General features: G+C 44.5%; 1 protein-coding gene across 2 annotated transcripts; it reads left to right on the plus strand.

Annotated features, from left to right (window-relative positions):
* Positions 1-2,202: 2,202 nt before the first annotated feature.
* Positions 2,203-21,977, plus strand: COMMD7 (COMM domain containing 7). 2 transcript variants are annotated; one of them, XM_029220647.1, is made up of 9 exons: positions 2,209-2,471; positions 9,541-9,594; positions 9,694-9,796; positions 18,789-18,845; positions 18,927-18,964; positions 19,428-19,518; positions 19,824-19,873; positions 20,245-20,293; positions 20,862-21,977. In XM_029220647.1, exons 1-9 carry the CDS (start codon positions 2,388-2,390, stop codon positions 20,936-20,938), a joined length of 603 nt encoding a protein of 200 aa, XP_029076480.1. In that variant the 5' UTR covers positions 2,209-2,387; the 3' UTR covers positions 20,939-21,977. The 2 variants fall into 2 exon arrangements, with proteins under 2 accessions (XP_029076479.1, XP_029076480.1); XM_029220646.1 differs by having other exon boundaries at positions 2,203-2,471; positions 20,245-21,977.
* Positions 21,978-23,041: the final 1,064 nt, after the last annotated feature.

A 23,041-nucleotide genomic window follows, 5' to 3' on the forward strand; every position in this document is an offset into this window, starting at 1 on the left:
GGGCCAGTTGCTGTGCTAAGTGTTTTACAAGCATTATCTCATTTCATCTTTTCTAGTAGGTTGTATTATTGTCTCCATTTTTACAAATGAAAAAAGAAATGGAAGCACAGAAAGGTTAGTAATTTGCCCAAGACAACATAATTAGTAAGCAGAGGAGACACGTGTAAATGACAACAAAAACACAATGTGATAAACATTAAAATAGAAATAATATGAGAGACAAGAGGTAGACAATGCAAAGTATTAACATTATACACAGGGTGTCTTTGGGTGCATAAAATAAAGCCCAGCATGTGGTAGGCATTTTAAAACGGTGATTATTTGTACCTCAGACTTGAATGTGATCATGAATCACCCGGGGATCTTGTTTAAAGTGCTGGTCTAGGGTAAGTCTGGGAGTCTGCATTTCCTCCAACCTCCTGGGTAATGTCCATGCTGCTGGTCCAAGGACCACACTTTGAGTACCAGAGATTAAATAGCTTGGCAGAAAAATAAATAAGTAAATAATAAATAAATAAATAGCTTGGCAAAGTGGGAGAGCCCTGAATATGTAAAAACCAAACAAATCACAGCGGCCCCAATGATCTGTGATGTGGAAAAAGACTGGAAAACAATACAGTTACTGTCCTACTGCGGTGTTGGGCTGCAGTTTCAAGTGAATTTCTTTCCCTTCCTCTATTTTCTGTCACATTCAATTCCACACATATCTATTGAGTGCCTCAGCACCAGTCACTGTGGGAGCAGAAATGAAGGAAATCCAGTGGTTTCCTCAAAGTTATTATTTTTTTTAAGTTAAAAATAAACACACTTAAAATGGGTGCATTTCACTGTATATAATTTATACCTGAACAAAGTTGATTTAATACTTAAAGATATGAAGAAATATAAGTCCCTGATAGGGATCTTTTTTAATAGGTTAAAACTATTTTTAAATTAAATTCCTGGACAGTGAGTCAGGGGGTCTGAGTTCAGTCCCTGTCTGTCAGTCACCCGAAGGTTTACTTTCTTCCAGGTACCTTGGACTTGGACAGGTGCCCTGTATGCATTCTCAAAGCACTTTGTACTTTTTGGCATCATTTCATAATTTCACCCACGCGTGATTTTTCACATGTGTGTGTCTACCTCCCTGACTAAACTCTGACTTCTCCCATCTGCATCTGGTTTTGTCACTGTGGTGTCCCAGCACCTGTCAGGGCAACTGCCCCACAGGTGGTACTCAGGATTATCTGTTGAATGAATGTATGAAGGAATTTGTTCATACCCTTTCCGAAGGGATTTTTAGGAAAGCGTAGAGAAAAAAGCCTGGTGGAGAAAGCCAGCCAATCCTCCCCACACTCCCCCACCCCAGGTATCTAGGAACCCTCTCCCTACCCTCAAGGCTGGGCTCAGGGGTAGGTGAAGATGCTTTGGGGCTTGCAGGGCTCAGGTCTTAGATTCCAAGGAGCATGTCTTGGTTTTCTCATCTGTCCAGTGGGGATCAGGGTAATTAATACTTATCTCGGGCTGCAAGGGGTCCTTGGGAAGAGAGCATGGGGGTTAACGTGTTTCAGGGGCTGCAGTGATTATCACTGTCTCAATAATCTCCCCCACCAACCTGACCACCTTCCTGCCTGGCACTATCACACTCCTTGCACTTCTTTGGGTCAGTGTTTCCTTCACTCCAGAGTTTCTCCAACTCTGGTCTTTGGGAAGTTGTTGGAAATGCAAAATTCTCAGCTTCCATCCCAGGCTTTTCTAATCAGAGACTCTGGGGGTGGGGCCCAGAAATTGGCATGCCCTCCAGATGATGCTGGTGCAAGCCCAAGTTTGAGCTTTCATTGCTCTGCTCTGACCCAAGCTCTCCCAGAGACACTTGGCCTGCCTGTTCACTTTTCTATCCCCAGTGCCTGGCATCTAGGAGGCATGCCCTAAATATATTCTGATGCATAGTAACGATGTTAATGATAGCAGCTAGCCATTGGTTGAGGACCTCCAGTGTGCCAGGCTATCTTCTAAACATTTTAAGAGGGTGAGCGCACTTAAAGCGCCACCCCCGGGATCATTTTACGGATAGTGAAGCCGGTTCCGAGAGGCCAACCTCTGAGCCCCGGGGGAGATCACGCAGGGAATCCCGCGTTTCACCGCTGGCTGCTCAGCGCCCTGGACGGGGCATAGCGGTCGCGGGTATCCAGGGCTCCGCGAGGGCGCCCCTGCCCCGCCCCACCCGGGGTCCGCGCGCGTCAGCGGCTCGTGAGAGCGCACCCGGAACCGGTCCGAGAGGAGCTCGGCGGCGGCGGCGGCGGCCCGTGGCGAAAGTGCGGCTGCGGAAGCGCGGCGAGGCCGGCGGCGTGAAGGAGGAAGTCCGAGGAGGCGCGGGAGCTGGGGGTCTGCGGCGCCGAGCGGACGCCATGGGCCGCCTGCACTGCACGCAGGACCCCGTGCCCGAGGCCGTGGGCGGCGACATGCAGCAGCTGAACCAGCTGGGCGCGCAGGTGGGCCGGGCGACCGCGGCGCGGGATCCGGGCGGGGGCCCCGGAGGGGATGGCGGTTTAGGCCGCAGCCGCCCGCTGTGCGTTGTGGCGGTAGGGGGGGATTCGGGGAGGGGCTGAGGGGAATTGGGGTCTCAGGCCAGTTTTGAGGGCCGAAAGATCTCGGGAGGCCTAAGGCCAAGCTGAGGGATCCCAGGAGGATCTCGGGGACCCAGAAATGGGACTGGGGGACTTCTGAGGGTCCTGGGAACCAGGAGAGTTTGCAGGGTCCTGGAAGTGGGGCTGAGGGGAGTCTTGATGAGGCCGAAGGGAGTTGGGAGAACCGAAGTAACAGACTAAGGGCCTTGGGAGGCTGATGGAGTTTGGGGGAGCCGTGGAATTTGGTGGGCCAGGCGAGGGACTGAGACATTTTGTAGGAAGGCCGGGGATCTTAGGGAGACTTAGCCAGGGGGGTCTTAGCATCTCGAGGAGGCTGAAGGAGCCTGGAGTGGGGGCAGGTCATCAGGGGGTGGGATGTGTGTGTAGGTAATGGCCAGGCCAGAATGGCTCTGTGGGCAAGCGATGACATCCTGTCCTCGTCGCCACTCCCATCCGCCCCAATTAAGGGAGATACTGGTAGTCCCCAAGGAAAGAAACCATGTACCCTACACAGTAGAGGGCGGGTCCTTGATGGTAGTGGAGCTGGCAAAGGCTTTTTCTCACTATTCAGGCTGCAGGTGCCCTCCAGTCAACCTTGACGTCTTCCTGCTCCTGTGCTGGTTGGGATGCCCCTTTCATACCACTAAGTCAGACAAATTAAGCAAGTTAAAATGTCACTTCTCACCACCACAGCAAAGGTGCATTTATTTCCCCCACTGGGTTGTAACTTCCCAGGAGGTGGGGCCCCTGTCTTTCATCTCAGCATCCTCACAACTTATTGTTTTCTCATGAAGTAACACTAATTGTAATGCCAGTCGTGTTCTACGGCTTCAGTGTCCAAGAAAAATGAACTGCAAGCCTCAGGTCTACTTTTACATTTTCTAGCAGCCACATTTAAAAATTCAAAAGAAACAGGAAATGAATATAATGTGTTTTCTGTAATCCACTATATCAGAATATTATCATTTCAATGTGTAACCCACATAAAGTATATCAGTGAGATATTTCACTTTTTGGTACTGAGGTTTCTGATTCTAGTGTGTACTTTAAAGCGCATCTGAAATTACCTTTTTCAAGTGCTCAGTAGCCACACTGAGCCACACTGAGCAAACCTTTTTCAAGTGCTCAGTAGCCACACATGGCTGGCAGCCACTGTATTTTACAGCCCAGTTCTAAGTGCTTTTATGTGTATTAAGTCACCGAGTTCTTGCAACCACCCTAGGAGTCAGGTACTATTACCATTCCCATTTCACAGATAAAAAAGATGGTTCAGGGAAATCAATTGACCTGTTTAAGGGCAGTCAGCCAGGAAGTGGTGGAGCCAGGAATTCAGGACCGGACACCTGACTTCAGATCCTGGGGAATTAAACACACTAGAATAGAGCTTTGTAGGTGATCTCCCCAATCAGGTAGTTTAGCTTTTACTTGTTTATGTATTGGGGCTTTCTGAAAGACTTCCATTTGGAGAATAAAAAAGATTCTGCTGCTAAAAAACTTTTTTTAAAGCTTCTGGATTGTATGATCTCTAAGGTTACCTCCAACTTGGTATTCTAAAGATAATCCACCTCCTTTAAGGTCAGAGCTGGACTCATTTTCTAACCTTGAAACGCACTTTAAACCTTTACCTTTGTTTTTAATACAGAAAGCTTTTTCCTGATGAGCAACTTATCAGAGTCCTTTGGGCCATTTTTCCCCCTTTACTTGGGTGATCAAACTTCTCTGAGTAGCCACTCTGTTAGCTGAACTTACTCTGAAGTCGGAGGCCCAGGCCTCAAGGAGAAAAAGAATCATTGTATTAATGCTGGCATCACCATTTATTGCTTATTCGGTGGGTATTTATCTGAATGCCTACTGTGCACCAAATAGCCACTAAACCCAGTGAGATTTATAAAGGTTGATGAATGAGGCCTCTTGTGCTGGGGAAGTTGTGATCTGCTGGGGCAGGTCAGAAAATGGAGACATGGTACAGCACTGAGTGGATCTGCATGTGCTCTCTGATGCCGTGGACAGTCCTAGGTAACGTAATCACTAAAAAAAAAAAAAATCACTGTTAGAGTGGTTATGAGAGGATATTCAGAAAAATATAAAGAAGAAAACAAATGGTCTACAGTCTCTCACCTAGCAACACACACAGAAAATTCAGACAGTATTCAAAGGTATAAAATTAAAAAACACCTATTTCTCTGGAAATAGAAATCATTTTGATAGTTTCTCATGTATCTTTATAGAAAAACAAGTCTGCAATCTGCCATCGTATGTATGGGTATCCTTTCAAAACTTTTTTTTACACAAAAGGGAGTGTGATATTCCTTGAAACAGATCTAACATAATTTAACCGGTCCCCTATTAATAGACACGTAAGTTGCTTTCAGTTTTTTACTTTTAAGAACAATGCTGTCAACAAACTGCTTTGTGTGTGTCTGGGTTTACTTTTTAGAACATCTCTGAAGGGTATACTTCTTGCAGTGGAATTACTAGGTCAAAGGATCTGATTGTTTAAAAAAGTAGATATGGATTTTGCTAAGTTACAGTCCAGAAAGGTTGCCCCAGTTTATCTTCTCAACAGTGTGCAAGCATGTCTGTTACTTTCACCAACACTGGTGTCATCAGACTATTAGTTTGAAGATCTGATAAGTGAAAAATTGGTATCTCCTTGTTTTGCTGATTTGCATTTCTCATCTGGAATGATCTTGAGAATCTTTTCATATGTTTAACTGGTAAGAGTAGTTAAGATTTTGATTTCATGGATATTCATGAGCAGGTGAGCATTCCAAGGAGAGACAGCTATGCAGGTACAAAGGCAAAGAATGGGGAAAGTGTTTAGGGAAGATTTATTCAACAAATACTTACTGTGCACTTACAATAATTAAGGTGCAGTTTACCATACAAAGCTGGAGGAGGAACCTTCTCTGTTAAGACAGGTTTGTGTTCCTTATCAAGATTGAAAATTCTAAGTGCCCCCAGGTGAGGTTCCAAGAGGGAGCCTCAGAACTTAAGAATTTGGGTAGGTCCCTTTCTTGTTGGGAGTGTCCTGGTATCTTGGCAGGGCTTTGAGGATAAGGAGGTTTTGGAAGAGTGGAGATAGGGATGGGGGTCGGTAACAGCCTACAGACCACAGTAGCTTGAGGCCCCTCTTGAGAGGCAGGGATGAGACCACACAAGGAGCCCGAGCCTGAGTGCTAGGCTGAGGCCTGGAAATGGAAAAGCAACTGGAGGCCTTCTCAATCACCCCATTTTTTAAAAGGCCCCAGGTGGCATAGCAAACACGGTTTGCCAAAGATCTGACAGTTCCACAGATCTGCAGCAAAAAAATAAATAAAATAAAATAAAAATGAAAGAAATAGAGGAAAACACAGTTTGAGGACACATTCTCAAGCCAGTCTTGACTATTCTTGTTTTCACTATATCAGCATTTGGGCAAGGCTGATACCCAATATCACAAATACTGCAGAAAAACAGCCCCTGGACCAGCATTGGTTAAAGTGTTCCCATGGAATATCCATGAAGTTTTGAGAAAGCAGACACCTCTATGCCATTGGGTAGTGGGAGTGTAAATCTGTGCAACTTCTTTGCAAGGCAATTTGGCAATATTTTCTCAGAATTTAAAATGCATATATCTTAGAGAATAAACTAGTGGTTCCCAGTGGGGAGGGGGGAGGGGCAAGATAGGGGTAGGGGATTAAGAGGTACAAACTTTATGTAAAAAATTAATAAACTATAAAGGGCTTCCCTGGTGGCGCAGTGGTTAAGAATCTGCCTGCCAATGCAAGGGACACGGGTTCGAGCCTGTGCACCACAACTACTGAGCCTGAGCTCTAGAGCCCGCAAGCCACAACTACTGAGCCCACATGCCACAACTACTGAAGCCTGCGCGCCTAGAGCCCGTGCTCTGCAATAAGAGAAGCCACGACAATGAGAAGCCCGCGCAACGCAACGAAGAGTGGCCTCCGCTCATCACAACTAGAGAAAGCCTGCGCACAGCAATGAAGACCCAACACAGCCAAAAATAAAAATAAATTAAATAAATAAATAAATAAGCTATAAGGATATATTGTACAACACAGGAAATATAGCCAATATTTTATAAAAACTATAAATGGAATCTAACCTTTAAAAATTATGAATTACTGTGTTGTACACCTGGAACTTATATAATGTTGAACTACACCTCAACATAAAAAATGCATATATCCTTTTGACCTAGGATGCATTTTAAGAATATATCTTTTTTTCTTTTTTACCGCACCGCGAGGTTTGTAGGATCTTAGTTTCCTGACCAGGGATTGAAGCTGGGCCCTCGGTAGTGAAAGCTCAGAGTCCTAACCGTTGGACCTCCTGGGAATTCCCGAGAATATATCTTATAGACATACATGTCACAAAGAAATATGTGGGAGGATATTCATTGCAGCATCGTTTACATAACACCAACAAACACACCCATTAATGTTCATTTCTAGGGAAATAAATTATGCTAAGTCTTTACCAGTTGAATGTCATGCAGTTGTTAAAAGAACTGGGTAGATTTATATCTGCTGACATGATTGATCTCTAAGCTGTAATTGAGTGAAAAAAAGGTGAGGTGCAGGGAGTGGGTTCCGTATGATCCCATTTGTATTTAAAAGAAATTAAATGAAAATAAAATGATGGGAAGGCCACAGAGGTGTTAGCAGTAACTACCCTGGGGAGTGTGACTAAAGTGGGAGGGGGCAGGGAGGGAGCAAGACATTTTATTTTATATTCTTTTATGTTAGCTGGGTCTTTTTAAAACCTTCTGCATATATTTTATATTTTCAAACGCTAGTTTTATATTTTAAAATAGAATACATTTTAGAATAAAATAATACAGAGCCTTGCCAGGGGTTTACGTGGAGTTTAGTGTCATGGGAAAAAGGGCAGATGCATTTGACAGTCATATTGCACGTATAGCTTTGGGGGCTCTGAGCTGAAGTACCTAATCTTTGTTTAAATGTTATCTTGCTTCAGGAAGGTGGCTCCATTGGCATAGTGACTTTAGTTGTAGCTGTGGGAATTGCTACCGTTGGTTTAGCCTCTAGCCTGGCGCTGTACTGGAGGCTTTGCATGTGCCAATTAGTACTGTTCTGGAAGCTATGTACTATTACCTTCATTTTCCCGATGAGGACTGAATCACAGTGAGGCTGAGTGACTTGCCCAGGGTCACATTGGGTGGTCAGCAGAACAATGATTCACATCTGGGTCTTTTAAACTCTTGTGTGTTGATTTTCCCCACTATGCCACACACACTGTGTCCATTGGGAGGGAACATGGGAAAGTAATGACATGTGTCTCAGTCTGCTTGGGCTGCTGTAACAAAATACCACAGACTGGGCAGCTTGAACAGCAGAGGCTGGTGATTCCAAGATCAGGGTGCCACCAGATTCAGTTCCTGGTGAGAGCTCTCTTCCTGGCTTGCCTTCACGCCGTGTCTTCATGACCTGTGCCTCACAGAGAGAGCTCTGGGGTGTCTTCCTCTGCTTACAAGGGCACCAGCCCTATGCGAGTAGCGCCCCACCCTTATGACCTCATTTAACCTTTGTCACCTCCTCACAGCCCCTCTCTCCAAATACAGTAATACACTGTGTTTGGTGTTAGGACTTCAACATATGAATTTGGGGACACACATCTATTCAGTTCTTAATAATATGGTACTGATAAAGAGGTTCACATGCACAAAAGAATAAGAGACTCTTCTAAGACAGTGTATAATAACATGTTAAACTTTACTGTTTTGTCATATACTCAACGAGATGTTTATTGTGGGAGAAGGAAACCCAGAAGACATGGATAGACAAAACAGAAGAAAATAAAAATCTAAAATCTTGCCACACAGAAGTAACTGCTTTCAGAAGCAAGGTAGAGAAAAAGTTCATATAATATGTTACCATTTGTGAGGGTGAAAATGGGAGAAATTATGTATCTGAATTGACATGTTTGAATAATAAGTATGTGAAAGTATAAACAAAAAGAGAAAAGAAAAAAAAAGTAACTGCTATGAATGTTCCAGTGATTTTCCCTTTCAGGTCTTGGGGGGGGGGGGGGGTGTTGGAGGGGTGGTATTTAGACCCTTGGGATGTATGTGTGAACATGTGTGCATACACTCACCATCTCTCAATATGTATCTCCTAAGTATCCCAATAAGATACGTGAGTTTTTCAGACAATATAGTGGTACAGACAGATTGACACTGGTGGTGGGTATTGTGAATATTTGTAACTTTTTTTTAATTGAAATATAGTTGACATACAATATTATGTTAGTTTCAGGTGTACTACACAGTGATTTGACATTTGTGTACATTATGAAATGATCACCGTAAGTCTAGTAACCATCTGTCACCATACAAACTTATTACAGTATTATTCACCACATTCCTTATGCTGCATATTACATCCCTGTGGCTAATTTATTTTGTAACTGGAAGTTTGTACCTCTTAATCCCCTTAGCCCACTTCATACCCCACCCCTCTCCCCTCTGTATCTGTGAGTCTGTTTTTGTTTGTTTTGTTTTTCAGATTCCACATATAAGTGAGATCGTATGGTATTTGTCTTTCTCTGACTTATTTCACTTAGCATAATACCTTCTACATCCATCCATGTTGTTACCAATGGCAAGATTTCATTCTTTTTATGGCTGAGTAATATTCTGTTGTATATACGTACCACATCTTCCTTATCCATTCATCTGTTGACGGACGCTTAGGTTGCTTGCGCGTCTCGGCTATCGTAAATAGTGCCGCAATGAACATTGGTGTGCTTACATATTTTCAAATTATGAATGTTTGTAACTTTAAGATGATCAAAACAGGTATCAACATCTGTGTGTTCCTCTTCTCTCTTAAGGGGCTGTAGTAGGACGGGATGTGGGAACACTGACCCAGGAGTAGAATTTTACTGATGTTCTGTGTTCTCTTCACAGAAGTTCTCAGCCCTGACGGAAGTACTCTTCCACTTCCTAACTGAGCCAAAAGAGGTAAAGTATCTTGTGTTAAGGAGCGTTCCCGAGTGTGGGCCTACAGTCCTGAGATGCTTAGAAAGTGAAGGCCTGGTTTGTGCTGTCCCCTCTCTGCAGGTGGAAAGGTTTCTGGCTCAGCTCTCTGAATTTGCCACCACCAACCAGATCAGTCTCGGCCCCCTCAGAAGCATCGTGAAGAGCCTCCTCCTGGTTCCAAATGGTGAGTAGCCTCTCCCGGCAGCCAAGGCCAGAGACATTACTTGAACATTCCCTCAATCCACCGAGTTGGCAAGTGTGCTCTGGGCACTGAGCCAGAGCGTTTGGTAGTGAACCAGACATGGGCGGGACTGCAGTCTAGGAAGGGAAGCCAGGTAAACGGATAGCCATAGGAGAGTATAACTGCGGTCTGCATCCCAGCTTCCATGCCCAGACTTATCTGGTCCTCTGCGTGATAGGTGCAGAAACTGAGAGTAAGAATTTAGAAACTTTTATGACAATTTGATGAAGTCTCTTCAGTCTGTTAATTTTTTAAAATGGGGCTTTTTTTAAACTGTGGTAAAATAATACATAAACATGTAATCGACCATTGTAACCATTTGGGCCGTATATTTTGTATGTGTTTTTTCAGTTCTAGGAATTAATTTTCATTGTATTTTACAAAAATATCAGTCCATGATGGATTGAAAACTTTAAAAGGTAGGTCTTCTGCTGCAGGTAGTCTTAGAAGCAGGGTTTGCCTTAGAGCAATCAGAGAAAGTTTCTAGTCAGAAGGGAGGTGATCACAAAGGTTGAGCTATAGGGCCGTCCGTAGTAGCACTGTTTATGACGGAGAAAAATTAGAAGCAATCAGATTACCCAGCAGCTGGAAATTGGTGTAACGAGTTGAGGTGCATTGTTAGAGGGGAGCATCACGGTGGTCAAGAATTCAGTTTGAGTTAGTAGGACCTGAGTGGGAGTCTGGCCCTTGATAAGTAGTGTGACTTTGGCTAAGTACCTGAGCTCTTTCAGCCCCTAGCAACAACCGTCCCCCAGCAGTTGATCCCCTCCATCTAAGCTTGTTTTTGGTGTGTGCATGGAGTTGTTCTGAAGCTTACTTAAGATAACATAAATAAAACGCTTAGCACAGTACCTCAGCAAAAGGTGGTTCTTATTTTTCAAATTATGTAGTAATTTAAAAAGATGCTGTTGAGGAAAATGTAATGATATGGAAAACCTTTCACAGTATTCTGTTGAATACTGTCTGCTACCGTCCTATTTTTGCATTAAAAAAAAAAGTTCACTGTGGCTCTATCTGGGTAGTAGGACTGCAGGTTGTTTTAATTGTTTATTTTTAGCTATGTTTTGTCTAAAAAGTTGCAAGAATTAATTTGGCAATTTAATTAAAAGTTAATTTTATTTAAAGAGAGACATGACCTTTGAGCCCAGTCTTAAGGAATGAATAAATGTCAGCCGGGCTGAGAGGAGATAAAATGGCATCCCCAGTTTGCATATTTTAAAAATCAGTAATAAGCTGATCTTCCCAAGATCTCAGCGCAAAGGTGCATTAAAAGTTGGGTGCTTGATTTGTTTGTTCCTGTCGGGCCTTCTGTTATATCTTAGTGCAGATCCTTTCCTTTGCCGTGTCTTGTGATCAGAACATCCCTGAGGTTTCCAGCTGTGAAATTTTATGATCCTCTGCTTGTGCAGTTCTTGCATTCTTTGCCCTCATGGCAGGTTAAAGCATGAGAACCACAAGGCTGGATGGGAACTTGCAGTCTTTTTAACACAGGAACAAATTTTCATTATAAACTTAAAACTGCAGAGCTCTGGAGAGTCAAAGGGAAAATCCCCTTTTACTCTCATCCCACTCTTGTCTCTAGGAATAATCACAGTATAATTTTGGTGTATATCCTTTTTTTTTTTTTTTTAATTTTATTTATTTATTTTTGCCTGCGTTGGGTCTTTGTTGCTGTGTGCAGGCTTCCTCTAGTTGCAGCAAGCTTGGGCTACTTTTCGTTGCGGTGCGCAGGCTTCTCATTGCGGTGGCTTCTCTTGTTGTGGAGCATGGGCTCTAAGCGTGTGGGCTTCAGTAGTTGTGGCTTGCAGGCTCAGTAGTTGTGGCTCACAGGCTCTAGAGTGCAGGTTCAGTAGTTGTGGTGCACGGGCTTAGCCGCTCTGAACCATGTGGGATCTTCCCGAACCAGGGCTCAAACCCGTGACCCCTGCATTGGCAGGCAGATTCTTAACCACTGTGCCACCAGGGAAGTCCAGTGTATATCTTTTTATATTTTTATATATAAAATGGTAATAAACCATAGAATTGCTCTGCGGCTTGCATTTTTTCATACCTAGTACATCAAGGAGATCTCTCCACATCAACTTCATTCTTCTGATGACTGCAGTGTACCTTGGACTGAATGTATCTTCTTTTAGTTAATCCATTTCCTGTTGCTGGACATTTTAGTTCTGACTCTTCACTCTTAGAAACAATATCGCAGTGAACGTCCTTAGGAAATCTATGTTCTCAACTTATGTGAGCATTTCGTAGGACAGGTGCCCAGAGTGCAGAACCAGGAGTACTTATTCTGTTTATTCTCATTGTCTAGCCTACACCTGTAGGAATGGGGAAACCTGTGAGCTGTTGTGGATACTGGTTTTTCAGGAGATCTCTGTCTGGTGTCCCTGCCTCCATTCTTTCCTGTCCTTCTCATCTCTGCTCCCCGCCACATTCCATCCTGCCAGACTGCCTTAATCCCTCCTAATCCTAGCGCTCCAGCCTCTGTTCTACCTCTTTCAGAAAGTCTTCCCAAACCATTTCAGTCCATGGTGAGCTCCCCTTCCTCTCAACAACCGAGATAGGTTCTTTTATCTGAAGCTCTTATTTTGGACTATAATCATTTTGTTTTCTGTTGATCATGCTGTTTTGTGTGTGTCTATCTCGTGGCCCTAACAGACAGTTCTTTGAAGTCAGGGGCTTGTCTGTACTACTTTCCTAAGCCACAGTCACAAGTAAAGTGAAGACATAGAGCAGGAGATTTTAGCACATGCTAGGTGAGTTGAGCTGCACTTGGGAGACCCTGTGATCCTCCCAGGGGATGCTGGGTGTGTATTCTTCAAGCAGGACTGATTGTCTATGTTTATGGCACACTGCTTTCTATAGACGCAGAGGACACTGAGGCATGCTGAGTTCCAGCGATGGGCTTTGCAAGCTCACTTGGATTTGAGCCTTGGTCATATCACCTAATGTAGCTATTTGGCCTTGGACAAATCAGCCTCTTGGCGCCTCAGTTTCTCATCTGAAAAACGGAATAATAAGAGCAGTTTATGGTGTTGGCATTAGGAATAAATGAGTTAGTACAGTGCTTGCTGAACTTCAGCATTATTTATTGATTGTTCAGTTAATTTCAGTCCTTTGCCTCGATATCAGATCATCAGGTAAAACGTTCCTTCCTTCATCTAATGGAGCGGATCTGAATTCACCTCTTGACTATTTAATGTCCCAAAGCTTTTCAAGCTTTTCAAGTTCTAGAATCGAAGTCTCAGGTTTGCTGTACTTCTCAGTAGCTCTCAAGAATTTCTTTTACTCTTCTTTTTGTTCTCATGCAATCTGACTTTTCTCTTCCTGCAGAGTTTTTCTGCTTGAATTCTCCATTTCTTCCAGACCATCTCCTAAGCATCTGAGGTAGCTTGTAAGTCTCTTGGCCTCCTCCTCATCCCTTGGCCTGATGTGCCATTTTCTTTTCCTTTTTTTTTTTTTTTTTTCTGCACTGCACGGCTTGTGGGATTTTAGTTCCCCAACCATAGATTGAACCCGGGCCCTCGGCAGTGAGAGCATGGAGCCCTGACCACTGCACCGCCAGGGAATTCCCAATGTGCCATTTTCTTTTCAGTCCCAAAGGCTGCCATCCCAGAACAAGTTCTTAGCCCTTCATGCCTTGTTACGGCAGCACCATCTCCGCTTCTGTTCTCCCATCCCGGATTCCAGTTTGCCCTGGAGTATAGTACAACTTGGATACTTGGATCCTGCTGTTCCTCTCAACTGTTTATTTTGCATAATAAATTCTGTAGTCCTTAACTTGGCATTCAAGGCCTTCCCCAATCTAGTCCGAAGTGTAAGGCCCTCATTCTCTTCCCCTTCCCTCATCCTGGTCCTGCTTGTGCAGTAAGACCTCACTGTAGAAGTGCAGCTTGTTAGAGCTGAAAGGATCTCGAGAACTCTTCAGATCAGTCTTCCCCAGATTGGTGTTTTCATCCAGAAAAGACTTCAGTGGCCAGACAGGGTCATGAAATACTGTCCCCGCACCCCCCAGCCTTGGAATCTTGGAGATTCACACACACATTAACATATCTCAGGCTCTGAAAAGTCCTGCAGTAAAGCAACCTGCTTAACCAGTATCTGTGAAACAGTTAACCATGGACCTCTTCTTTTTTTGGAGGGGGGGAGGGGGGCAGGGGGAGGGTCAAGTAAAAGCTTTGTAAAGTGCTGATCTAGTCTGATCTTTGTCTTGGAGATAAAGAAACAGAGCCCTAGAGAGGGGAAGTGACTTAAGATCTTACAGTGGAAAAGCTGCTGCTAGAACCTCCCTTGATTAGCTCAAAGGTTGTGGGGTTTTTGGTTTGGGTTTTTTTTTGTTGTTGTTTTTAATGTTTTTCTTTTACTAAGTATGTAATTCTTTTTTTTTTTTTTTTTTTTAGTATGTAATTCTTAAAACCACCTGAGATCAACCTTTATCATCCCATGGACGAATTGCTTCATCTGTGCCCCACTAATTCTCCTCATTGCTCTCCAAACTGGACTATTTTTAAACAAATCTCAGATATCATATCGTTTCATTCAGTTCATTCAGTTCCTAGTTATGTATCTCTAAAAGATAAAGGACTTTTTCCCCCTTATCAAGTCGCTGTGCAATTATCATATCTAAAATTAAAATATGCAGTCAGTGTTCAGACTTCCCCATTGTCTCGTACATTTTATTTGTAAGTGGCGGTCTCATCAGGATCCCAATAGAGGGCCCCCACCTTGCATTTGGTTCCTAGGTGGCCCTTGTGTGCTCACTTGTCACTGTGGCTCCTTCACAGCTCTGAGACCTTGAGCCACATCACTTAACCACTCTGACAATCAGTTTCTTCAGGAATAAAATGAAGCTAATACTAGTAGCTCATACATTGTTGCAAGAATGGAGAAAGATGGCAGTCTAGTGGTTAGGACTCACGCTTTCACTTCCGGGGCCAGGTTCAGTCCTTGGTCGGGGAACTAAGATCCCACAAGCTGTGTGGTGCAGCCAAAAAAATTAAAAGAAAATAATTAAATTAAAATTAAAAAAAACCATTTCTTCCCAAAAAATGGAGAAAGATAAATGTAAAGCGCTTGCTTCAATAATGAGTGGTAGCTACACTGCCGCTGGTATGATGATCGATTGTCATTATCATCATGAGTTGTCTCCTAGAAAAGATTGCAGATAACTTCACAGTAGGGCCATAATTTAAGTGGTTTTTACTTTAATACATTGCAAGATATCTGGCCCTTGTGGGTACTCAGTAACTGGTTGTTTTTTAAGAAAAGGTGATAACTCCCTTTCCCCACTCCTAAAGGAGTCTGTCTGGCTGGGCCAAAAAAGGAATAATCGGCACTGAACAATAGTCACAAATGGTATTTAATCAAATGTTGAACTAAGTTCCCCAGGGTTCCTGACCTTACCCTGCTCTGTTACTTTTCTCTGTGGCACTTTTCAATAATACTCTATATGGCTTACCTACTTGTTACATTATTGTTTTGGTCTTTCTCCTCCCAAAAGATTGTGAGCCTCAGGAGAACAGAGATTGTTGCCTGTTCAGTTCATTGATGTATTCCAGGGTCCAGCACAGTGCTGGCACATAGTGGGTGCTCAGTACATCTGTGTACAGTGACCGTGACCTCTGTTTCCCCGTGAACCTCGCAGGGGTGGATTCAGCTGGTCAGCCTTCAGGGTCAGTAATGGCTGAATGAATGGGGCTCACTGTGCTCTCCCATCTGCTTCCTCCTCCAGGGCTCTTCACCAAGGCTTAGTTCTGTTGCTTGGGCTTCCATTATTATACTGAATAAACTTACATAGATTTTGGCTGGAAGAATAGTGTTTGCTAATTTTCCAACTGCTTCCTGAAACCCTCACCCTCACATACACTTCTGTCTTGTCACCCGTCCTATTTGATGGCAATGGGGGTTTGCCTAAGGCAACTGTTCCAGTGAAAAGTGGAGCTCAAGGACTTTTATAAACCATCCCGGATGGTTATCTGTGTTTAAAGGACATTCTCAGATTTCCCCTAGTGACATGTTCTGGTGACTCCAGGCCTGGAGTTCAGAGTTTTCTATCTGACATAGGGTCAAGGCTGCAGGCCTGTCTTGCATTTAGGACAAAGGAATCACCAAAGGAAAAAGCTGAAAAAGAAGCTAAGGGCTTGAGGCCTAGCACAATGCAAATATATATATACATATGTATATTTCTAAAGTATGGCTCCTGCCTGCCCCAGGGAATGAGATGACATCAGGACGGAGAGCTTGCTCTGGCCCCTGCAGCTTGGTAGCCTCTGTTGTCAGTCACTGTCAAGGCGTGGCCTGGTACCGCCTCCCCGACAGCATCTCAGAATGACCTGGAGTGGAAAGAGCCTGGGTTTGGGGACCCTCTGGCCTGTAAGCGACTTTCTCTGCCACTTGCCATCTGTTGTGGCCCTGAGCAATTCATATAATTTTTTTTTTCTTGGCGTGGGGGACATTTTTTTTTAATTATAGAAAGTACAAGAAAGAAAACAAAAATGGCTCACAATTTTACTGTCTTCACATAAAAAAACCAGCGTGCAGCTAGAACATTTTTAAATGACACAAAGAAAAAGTCCCAACCAGTCCCTTTCCCAAAAGATATCCACTCTTAAGTTTTTTGTGGATATGTTCAGAAAAAATATGCCTCACGTCTGTCTACTTAGCTATAAGATAAGGATATAATTAAAGCTAGAAATAAGAATAGATAATATATACTTCTTTATTATGCAAAAGGGATTACATTGTGCAGACTGTTCTTACCTTTCCTTTTCTTCTTTCAATTATATTTTGCAAATAGGCACATCAAAAGCTACCTTATTCTTTTTAAAGGTTGCATAGTATTCCATTGTATGGATCCTTTTGTTCAGTATGTGCTTACTGAGTGCCAACCAATGAACAGCGCCAGGCACTTTTTTAGGAGCTTGAGACACAGCAGTAGGCAAAATGGACCACATCCTTGTTCTCATCAAACTGACATTTTAGTGGGAAAATGGACAATAAATATGTAACATAAAGTTGGGTAGTTATAAATGCGATGCAGAAAAGTATACTTGAAGAATGGTCAGGGATCCTTTCAGAGGAGGTGCGATTCAAGCAGATTCCAGAATGAAGTGAGGGAGTGAGCATGTACGTATTTGAGGAAAGTGTTCCCAGCAGAGGGAACTGCAAGGGCAAATGCCTGGAGGTAGGAACCTGCCTAGCAAATGACAAGAAGAGCTAAGGGAGGGGAGAGAGCATAGGGTTCTAAAGAGGGCCAGATCCTGCCAGGCATTGTGAGAGCTTTGGATTTTACTATGAGTGAAACAGGAGCTATTAGAGGGTTTTGAGCAGAGGGGAGACATGGTCTGACTTAAGTTTTAACAAAATCACCTCGGCGCCCAGGCGGTTACGTGGATGCACCAAAACCAACGTACTGTTGCTGACATTTCATCTCTCCTGCCCACATTGCTGAAGAGCTGCCCACGTAGATCTCAGTGTATTTGGGGGCATAGCTGCAGTTGAGTTCTTGGCAGTGCAGTCGTTGACTATGGATTTGCCAAATCTTCTCCCCCAAAAGCTCGATCATTCTGATCTTTAACTTCCTGGTAAATTAAAAGTTACCATAATAATCTCCACTTCAGAGTATTTTGGGATCATCAAACAGAATATTGGATTTGAACTGGATATAAACTAAGGAGCAGCACCCGTGGTAGCCAGGAGTTCTTTGGAGTGTCTGGAATGTAGCCGCCTTCTTGGAGAGCTTTTATGGCCAAGGTTTCCTGGGGTCTTGCCTTTTTTATTTCCCGGTGGTTTCCTTGCTCGGCCTGATTTTGCAGATAAAAGATTTCCTCCCTTTGTTGACATGGTTTATTTTGCAGGGGACAACAGCCTTTAGGGTTGTTTTTCTGGAGTGCGATGGGGGCGGAGGCTCAGGTTTAGGGTGTTACTTCAGGGCCCTCCCTGGATGGTGGTGGATGTCTTCTTACTCTTTGATGAGTCATCTTCTGGAAGACTAAGAAGTGGAAAATTTTAAAGCCGCTGCCAGATCGTGACTCGAGGCTGTAGCCTGCGGGTTAAAGGTTGAGAAGCCTGGACTGCTGGTAGCAGTTTGTTCTCAGGAACTGGGAGGCTGCAGGCAGGACAAAGCGGCTCCCACGGGGAGGGGGCTCCCAGCGCTCCTGGGGGCAGGTCCTGATAGCCCCTCTGCAAGTGACTTGGGAACCGTAGAGGCCAAACTGCTTACTCCACCTGGGTTTACTTCCTGAGGGCTGATCTCTGCGGCGGGCTGGCCAGTATGTAGATGGGAACGGTGTATGATCTGCCCTGACCAGCGCTGTGGCCCCTGGGCCCGTGTGGCTGTTGAGCACTGAGGAACAGAATCGTACATTTTCTTTAATTTTAATTCATTAAAAGTTAAAGAGGGGAATTCCCTGGCGGTCCAGTGGTTAGGACTTAGCGCTTTCAGTGCCGAGGGCCCAGGTTTCATCCCTGGTCGGGGAACCAAGATCCCCGCAAGCCTCGTGGTGCGGCCAAAAACAGAAAAATAAATAAAAAGAGCCACGTATGTTCAGTGGTTATGGATCACACAGCGCAGCTCTGGGCTGTTACCCCTGCACCCTGTCTGACCTTGAACTCCCCCGCTTGGCTCAAGGAGTCTGTGGCCTTATTTCCTCAGATCAGGTGCCCCATCCCCAAGTCCATACAGTCTTTTCTTTTGGCTCTGACCTCATCCATACTTTCTGGAGGGGCCAACACGTGTGTGGCCCAAAAAAAGCCCCAAAATGTGCTGCCTCGTTCTCCCGGGTCTCGGGGGCTCCTTCCTCCCCGACTGGACTGAGATGGAGCTGAGTCTGCTCATTCCTGTTGTCATCCTGGTCACTTAGGTTGTGCCCATTAAATACTTACTGCTAGCTGATTGATTGCTTTGCCCTCTTTGACTGATTTCTCCCCTCCCTCCTAGGTGCCTTGAAGAAGAGTCTCACAGCTGAGCAGGTCCGGGCTGATTTCATAACTCTGGGTAGGTGACCACCAAGGCTGCTCAGGGTGACAGGCCCTGCAGCCCTTCACTGTGTTCATGTCTCCTCCTGTTCTCTTATAGGTCTCAGTGAGGAGAAAGCCACTTACTTTTCTGAAAAGGTATCATAATTCCTCCTAATCAAGGTTAATTAAGAGCGCTTGCTTTTATTTCATGAAAAGAAACAAATGGAAAACGCTGACTAAGGAAAAACCGTCAGTCATCACGTGTCGTCTCCCAGCTTAATGTTTTTCATTTGGTTTCATGCAAATGACAGACATGTAGCTTTTAAACAGCACTATTCAGTGCATCTCTAATTTTTTCCCTCTGATTTGACTGAATATAAATGTCATACAGTTTTTGTTCCAACCTGGATTAAATCTTGGAATAAAAGAAAACATTTAAATTGTCTCCTGCCCCTCTTGACTCCCCCCAGCCCCCAGATCTGTGCACATAGGCCGAGCCCTTCGTTCTGCATGCTTACCACTGTCTGTATAAAGACTAAACATGCTGTGTTGGGGGCGGAATGAAGAGGGGGGATTTTTTTCCCATTGTTATGACTTTGGCTTTTTGCTTTTGTTCCAGTGGAAACAGAATGCCCCCACCCTTGCTCGATGGGCCGTAGGTCAGACTCTGATGATTAACCAGCTTATAGATATGGAGTGGACATTTGGAGGTAACTAGTTAGAGCCAGTCCTGGGTCATTTGGGTGATGTAGGGTTGGGTGGCAGAGGCTTTCAGATGACTTTGCTGGGGAAGAGGTGTCCTTGGTCCCCCAAGACTGTTGGGTCCAGCACCTGCTTCTCTGTGTCGCTGTCAACATTCGGCAGCTCTTCCTACCCACGGGTCTCAATAAGTTCACTTCCTGAAAAGCACATTCTGCCAGCCCCCACATGGCTTCTGCTGTACAACTTACAAGATTGGGGTCTTCAGGGTGAGTCCTCAACCAGTCACTTACTGGTTTTCTCTTTTGTGTCACAGTGACGTCTGGGAGCAGCGAACTGGAAAAAGTGGGAAGTATTTTTTTACAAGTAAGTCTTCTCCTGATCTCTGAAAATTGGGAGATTTTTGACTTGGTATTAAATCTACATCGGGTTTCTTTAATATCCAGTGCCTTGTGTATCTCAGAGCAATGTGGTCAGCCAAAGATGTAGCCACTAACACGCTTACTTTCAGATTAATAGGATCGGGATATTATTCTTGAAAGTTTGATTATTCATGTAATCGCGGAAATTGTTAGAAGTTTTGGTGGTGGACGATCCAGACTGCTCCCTAGTAACTCTCAAGTGAGATGCTGGATGCTTTGATGTTTACGTGACAGTTCAGGTTTCAGGAATTTCTTTGCCCAGTTGTCATCATTTTAATTTAAATGTTTTCTTTCTCTTTTTCCTTTTTGGATCAGTTAAAGTTGGTGGTTAAGAAAGGAAATCAAACTGAAAATTTATACATAGGTGAGTCCAAATTCCCATTAGAGCTCTTTCCCTTTTTCCATGTTTTCTTCAGTCATTGGGCTTGTGAAGCCCACCACCAATCATTTTTCCAGAAGGAAAAGTCATAACCAAGCTGTGGAGTCACCATTCTGCTGCCTTTGCTCTCATAAATAATAAGCCATCAGCAGGTTGGAGACCCCACAGTTTGAAGACTTTTAGACCTTTTTGCAAAAGGGAAAGGGTGAGGTAGGAATGGCAAATATCGAAGAGCAAGAAGCTCTTGCTGTAGGAGCCACATCTACTGTCCTGAATGACCCCCTTTCATCCCTTTGTGCTGGGGAGTTAATGCCATTTTAAATCCCCCCCTTCCTTTTTTTTGTGGAGCTGAGAACTTTCTATGTTCAAGGCTTCAGTTCTTTTTTTTTTTTTTTAAGGCTTCAGTTCTTTACTATGATCAATTACCTGTCAAGAACTGCTTAGAGGTACTAAACCAAAAAAGAAAAAGAAAGTCTCCGGGTGGAAATTCACTTTCTTGGATGATTCTGTGGAGTTGGAAACACTCACCTGAAGCTGCATTTTCTCTCCCCAGAATTAACCTTGCCTCAGTTCTACAGCTTCCTGCACGAGATGGAGCGAGTCAGAACCAGCATGGAGTGTTTCAGCTGATTTCTGTCCCCCTGCATCTCCACCTCGCCCCCTCCCTGCCCCCTCCTCCTCCCCTGTGACTGCTCAGAGAGGCCGCTTGCTCCCAGGCCTGTGGCCGCTCATTTGGGCCTGCTTGCCTCTTGGGAGCCCAGGTGCAAAGGTTTCTGAAAAACAAAGGATTAAGTACTTAAGGAGCCTGATAGGCTGGTCCTGAAGAGTCTTTGTTGAGGGACCCTCCACGACCTATCTCCCAGGTCACGGTTTAGATATTCAGAGAAGCGATTGCATCTCAGATGCAGGGGAGGAAATAAGTCGAGTCACCTCCCTTTCAAAGTTCCAGAGTAAACAAATGGTCTATCGCTCAAGATACGCACTGATGACCTTCCCCCGCAAAAGAACGAGGACTTATTTATGGCTGAGGAAGAGGTGGACTCCGTGAATGACACACGGGGGAGCCCCCAGCGGAGTTTGTATGTTTGTGGTGGTGGTGCTTTGCTGATCAGTCTTTAGTGGACACCTGTGTAAGAATACATGCTGGGTCTGCCCTGAAAAAAACTGAGGCTTCACTTCAGGTTTTGCCCTGTTGTGTGTAATGAGGTGGGCCTTTTCAGGCGATTTCAGCTTGTTTTGGTTCAAGCTGACCTTCTCTGGTGGTTAGAAGAAGAATAAAAAAGGTTCTGAAGAACAGGTCTGCATCTGGCCGTCTCTATGCATGGATTAAAGAGTCACCTGCCTTTCAGAGAGCTAGTGCTCTTATCTTCAAAAATTATCTTCCTGGGCTTCCCTGGTGGCGCAGTGGTTGAGAGTCCGCCTGCTGATGCAGGGGACACGGGTTCGTGCCCCGGTCCGGGAGGATCCCACATGCCGCGGAGCGGCTGGGCCCGTGAGCCATGGCTGCTGAGCCTGCGCGTCTGGAGCCTGTGCTCCGCAACGGGAGAGGCCACAACAGTTAGAGGCCCGCGTACCGCAAAAAAAAAAAAAATTATCTTCCTGATTTTGGTGAGGGCCCTGGGTCTTCAGTGAAATTTGCCGTGGTCCAAAGTGGGAATTTGTAAGATCAGTTCAGGGGAAACTGAGGTTAAAAACATCATAAAAAGCGGAGTGGATGAATGCTTTGTGTTCAGTACCACCCTGGCACGTAAGTTCTCCTCCTCCTACCTCTCCCCTTCCCCTCAGAAATTTTCCTAACTTTTGAGTAGATTATACATGCCCATGATTCAAAAAATACATTGTAGAGTAATTCCTTCTCCCGCCCCACTCCCCACTTACCTAGTTCCCCTTCCCAGAGGGAACACCTGTCATGAGTTTATTCTGTGTTCATGCATTTGCAAATACACAGGCACTGAGTTTGACTTTTCTTCCCACACAAATGGTAGCATACTGTATACACACCGTGTCCTGCACCTCACTTTTTCCCACTTGGAAATCATTCCACATCAGAACAGAGAGAGCAGCCTCATTTTTTGAACAAATGGATGATTTATTTAACCGCTTTCCTGCTGATGGGTGTTTGGGTTGTTTCCATTCTTTTTTTATATATATAAATTTATATATTTTATTTATTTATTGTTGACTGCATTGGGTCTTCGTTCCTGTGTGTGTGCTTTCTCTAGTTGCAGCAAGCGAGGGCTACTCTGTTGCGGTGCAGGGCCTTCTCATTGCAGTGGCTGTTCTTTTTTCGGAGCACGGGCTCTAGGCGTGCGGGCTCAGTAGTTGTGGCTCGTGGGCTGTAGAGCACAGGCGCACACGGGCTTAGTAGCTCTGCGGCATGTGGGATCTTCTTGGACCAGGGCTCGAACCTGTGTCCCCTGCATTGGCAGGTGTATTCTTAACCACTGCGCCACCAGGGAAGTCCCTCCATTCTTATTTTCTTATGAACGATGCTACAACTGAATTTTATATACCATTTTACATGTGGGGGAGTGTATTTATAAGGTAAACATGTGGATGTGGAATTGCTGGGTCAAAGAATATGTGCATTTATCAAAAAATATAGAAGGAATAAAGCAAAAAGCCCCTCTGCCCTGTCTCCCATTACTCAGTTCCCCCACTGCCCTCCTCCAACAGGTAACCCCTGCTGTTAATTTCTTAGTTATCCTTCCAGAGAGTTTTTCCCCCACAGGT

The sequence above is a fragment of the Monodon monoceros genome, unplaced genomic scaffold (assembly GCF_005190385.1).
Source record: "Monodon monoceros isolate NGI ecotype Baffin Bay Population unplaced genomic scaffold, NGI_Narwhal_1 Super_Scaffold_13, whole genome shotgun sequence".
Lineage (NCBI taxonomy): Eukaryota > Metazoa > Chordata > Mammalia > Artiodactyla > Monodontidae > Monodon > Monodon monoceros.

Bases quoted from the DNA above. Each gene is read 5' to 3' on its own strand.
- COMMD7 (XM_029220646.1), top strand. From the start codon at position 2,388: ATGGGCCGCCTGCACTGCACGCAGGACCCCGTGCCCGAGGCCGTGGGC. The intron at 9,797-18,788 runs GTGAGTAGCCTC...CCTCCCTCCTAG, and splicing joins CCTCCTCCTGGTTCCAAATG to GTGCCTTGAAGAAGAGTCTC. The intron at 19,874-20,244 runs GTAAGTCTTCTC...TTTTTGGATCAG, and splicing joins TGGGAAGTATTTTTTTACAA to TTAAAGTTGGTGGTTAAGAA.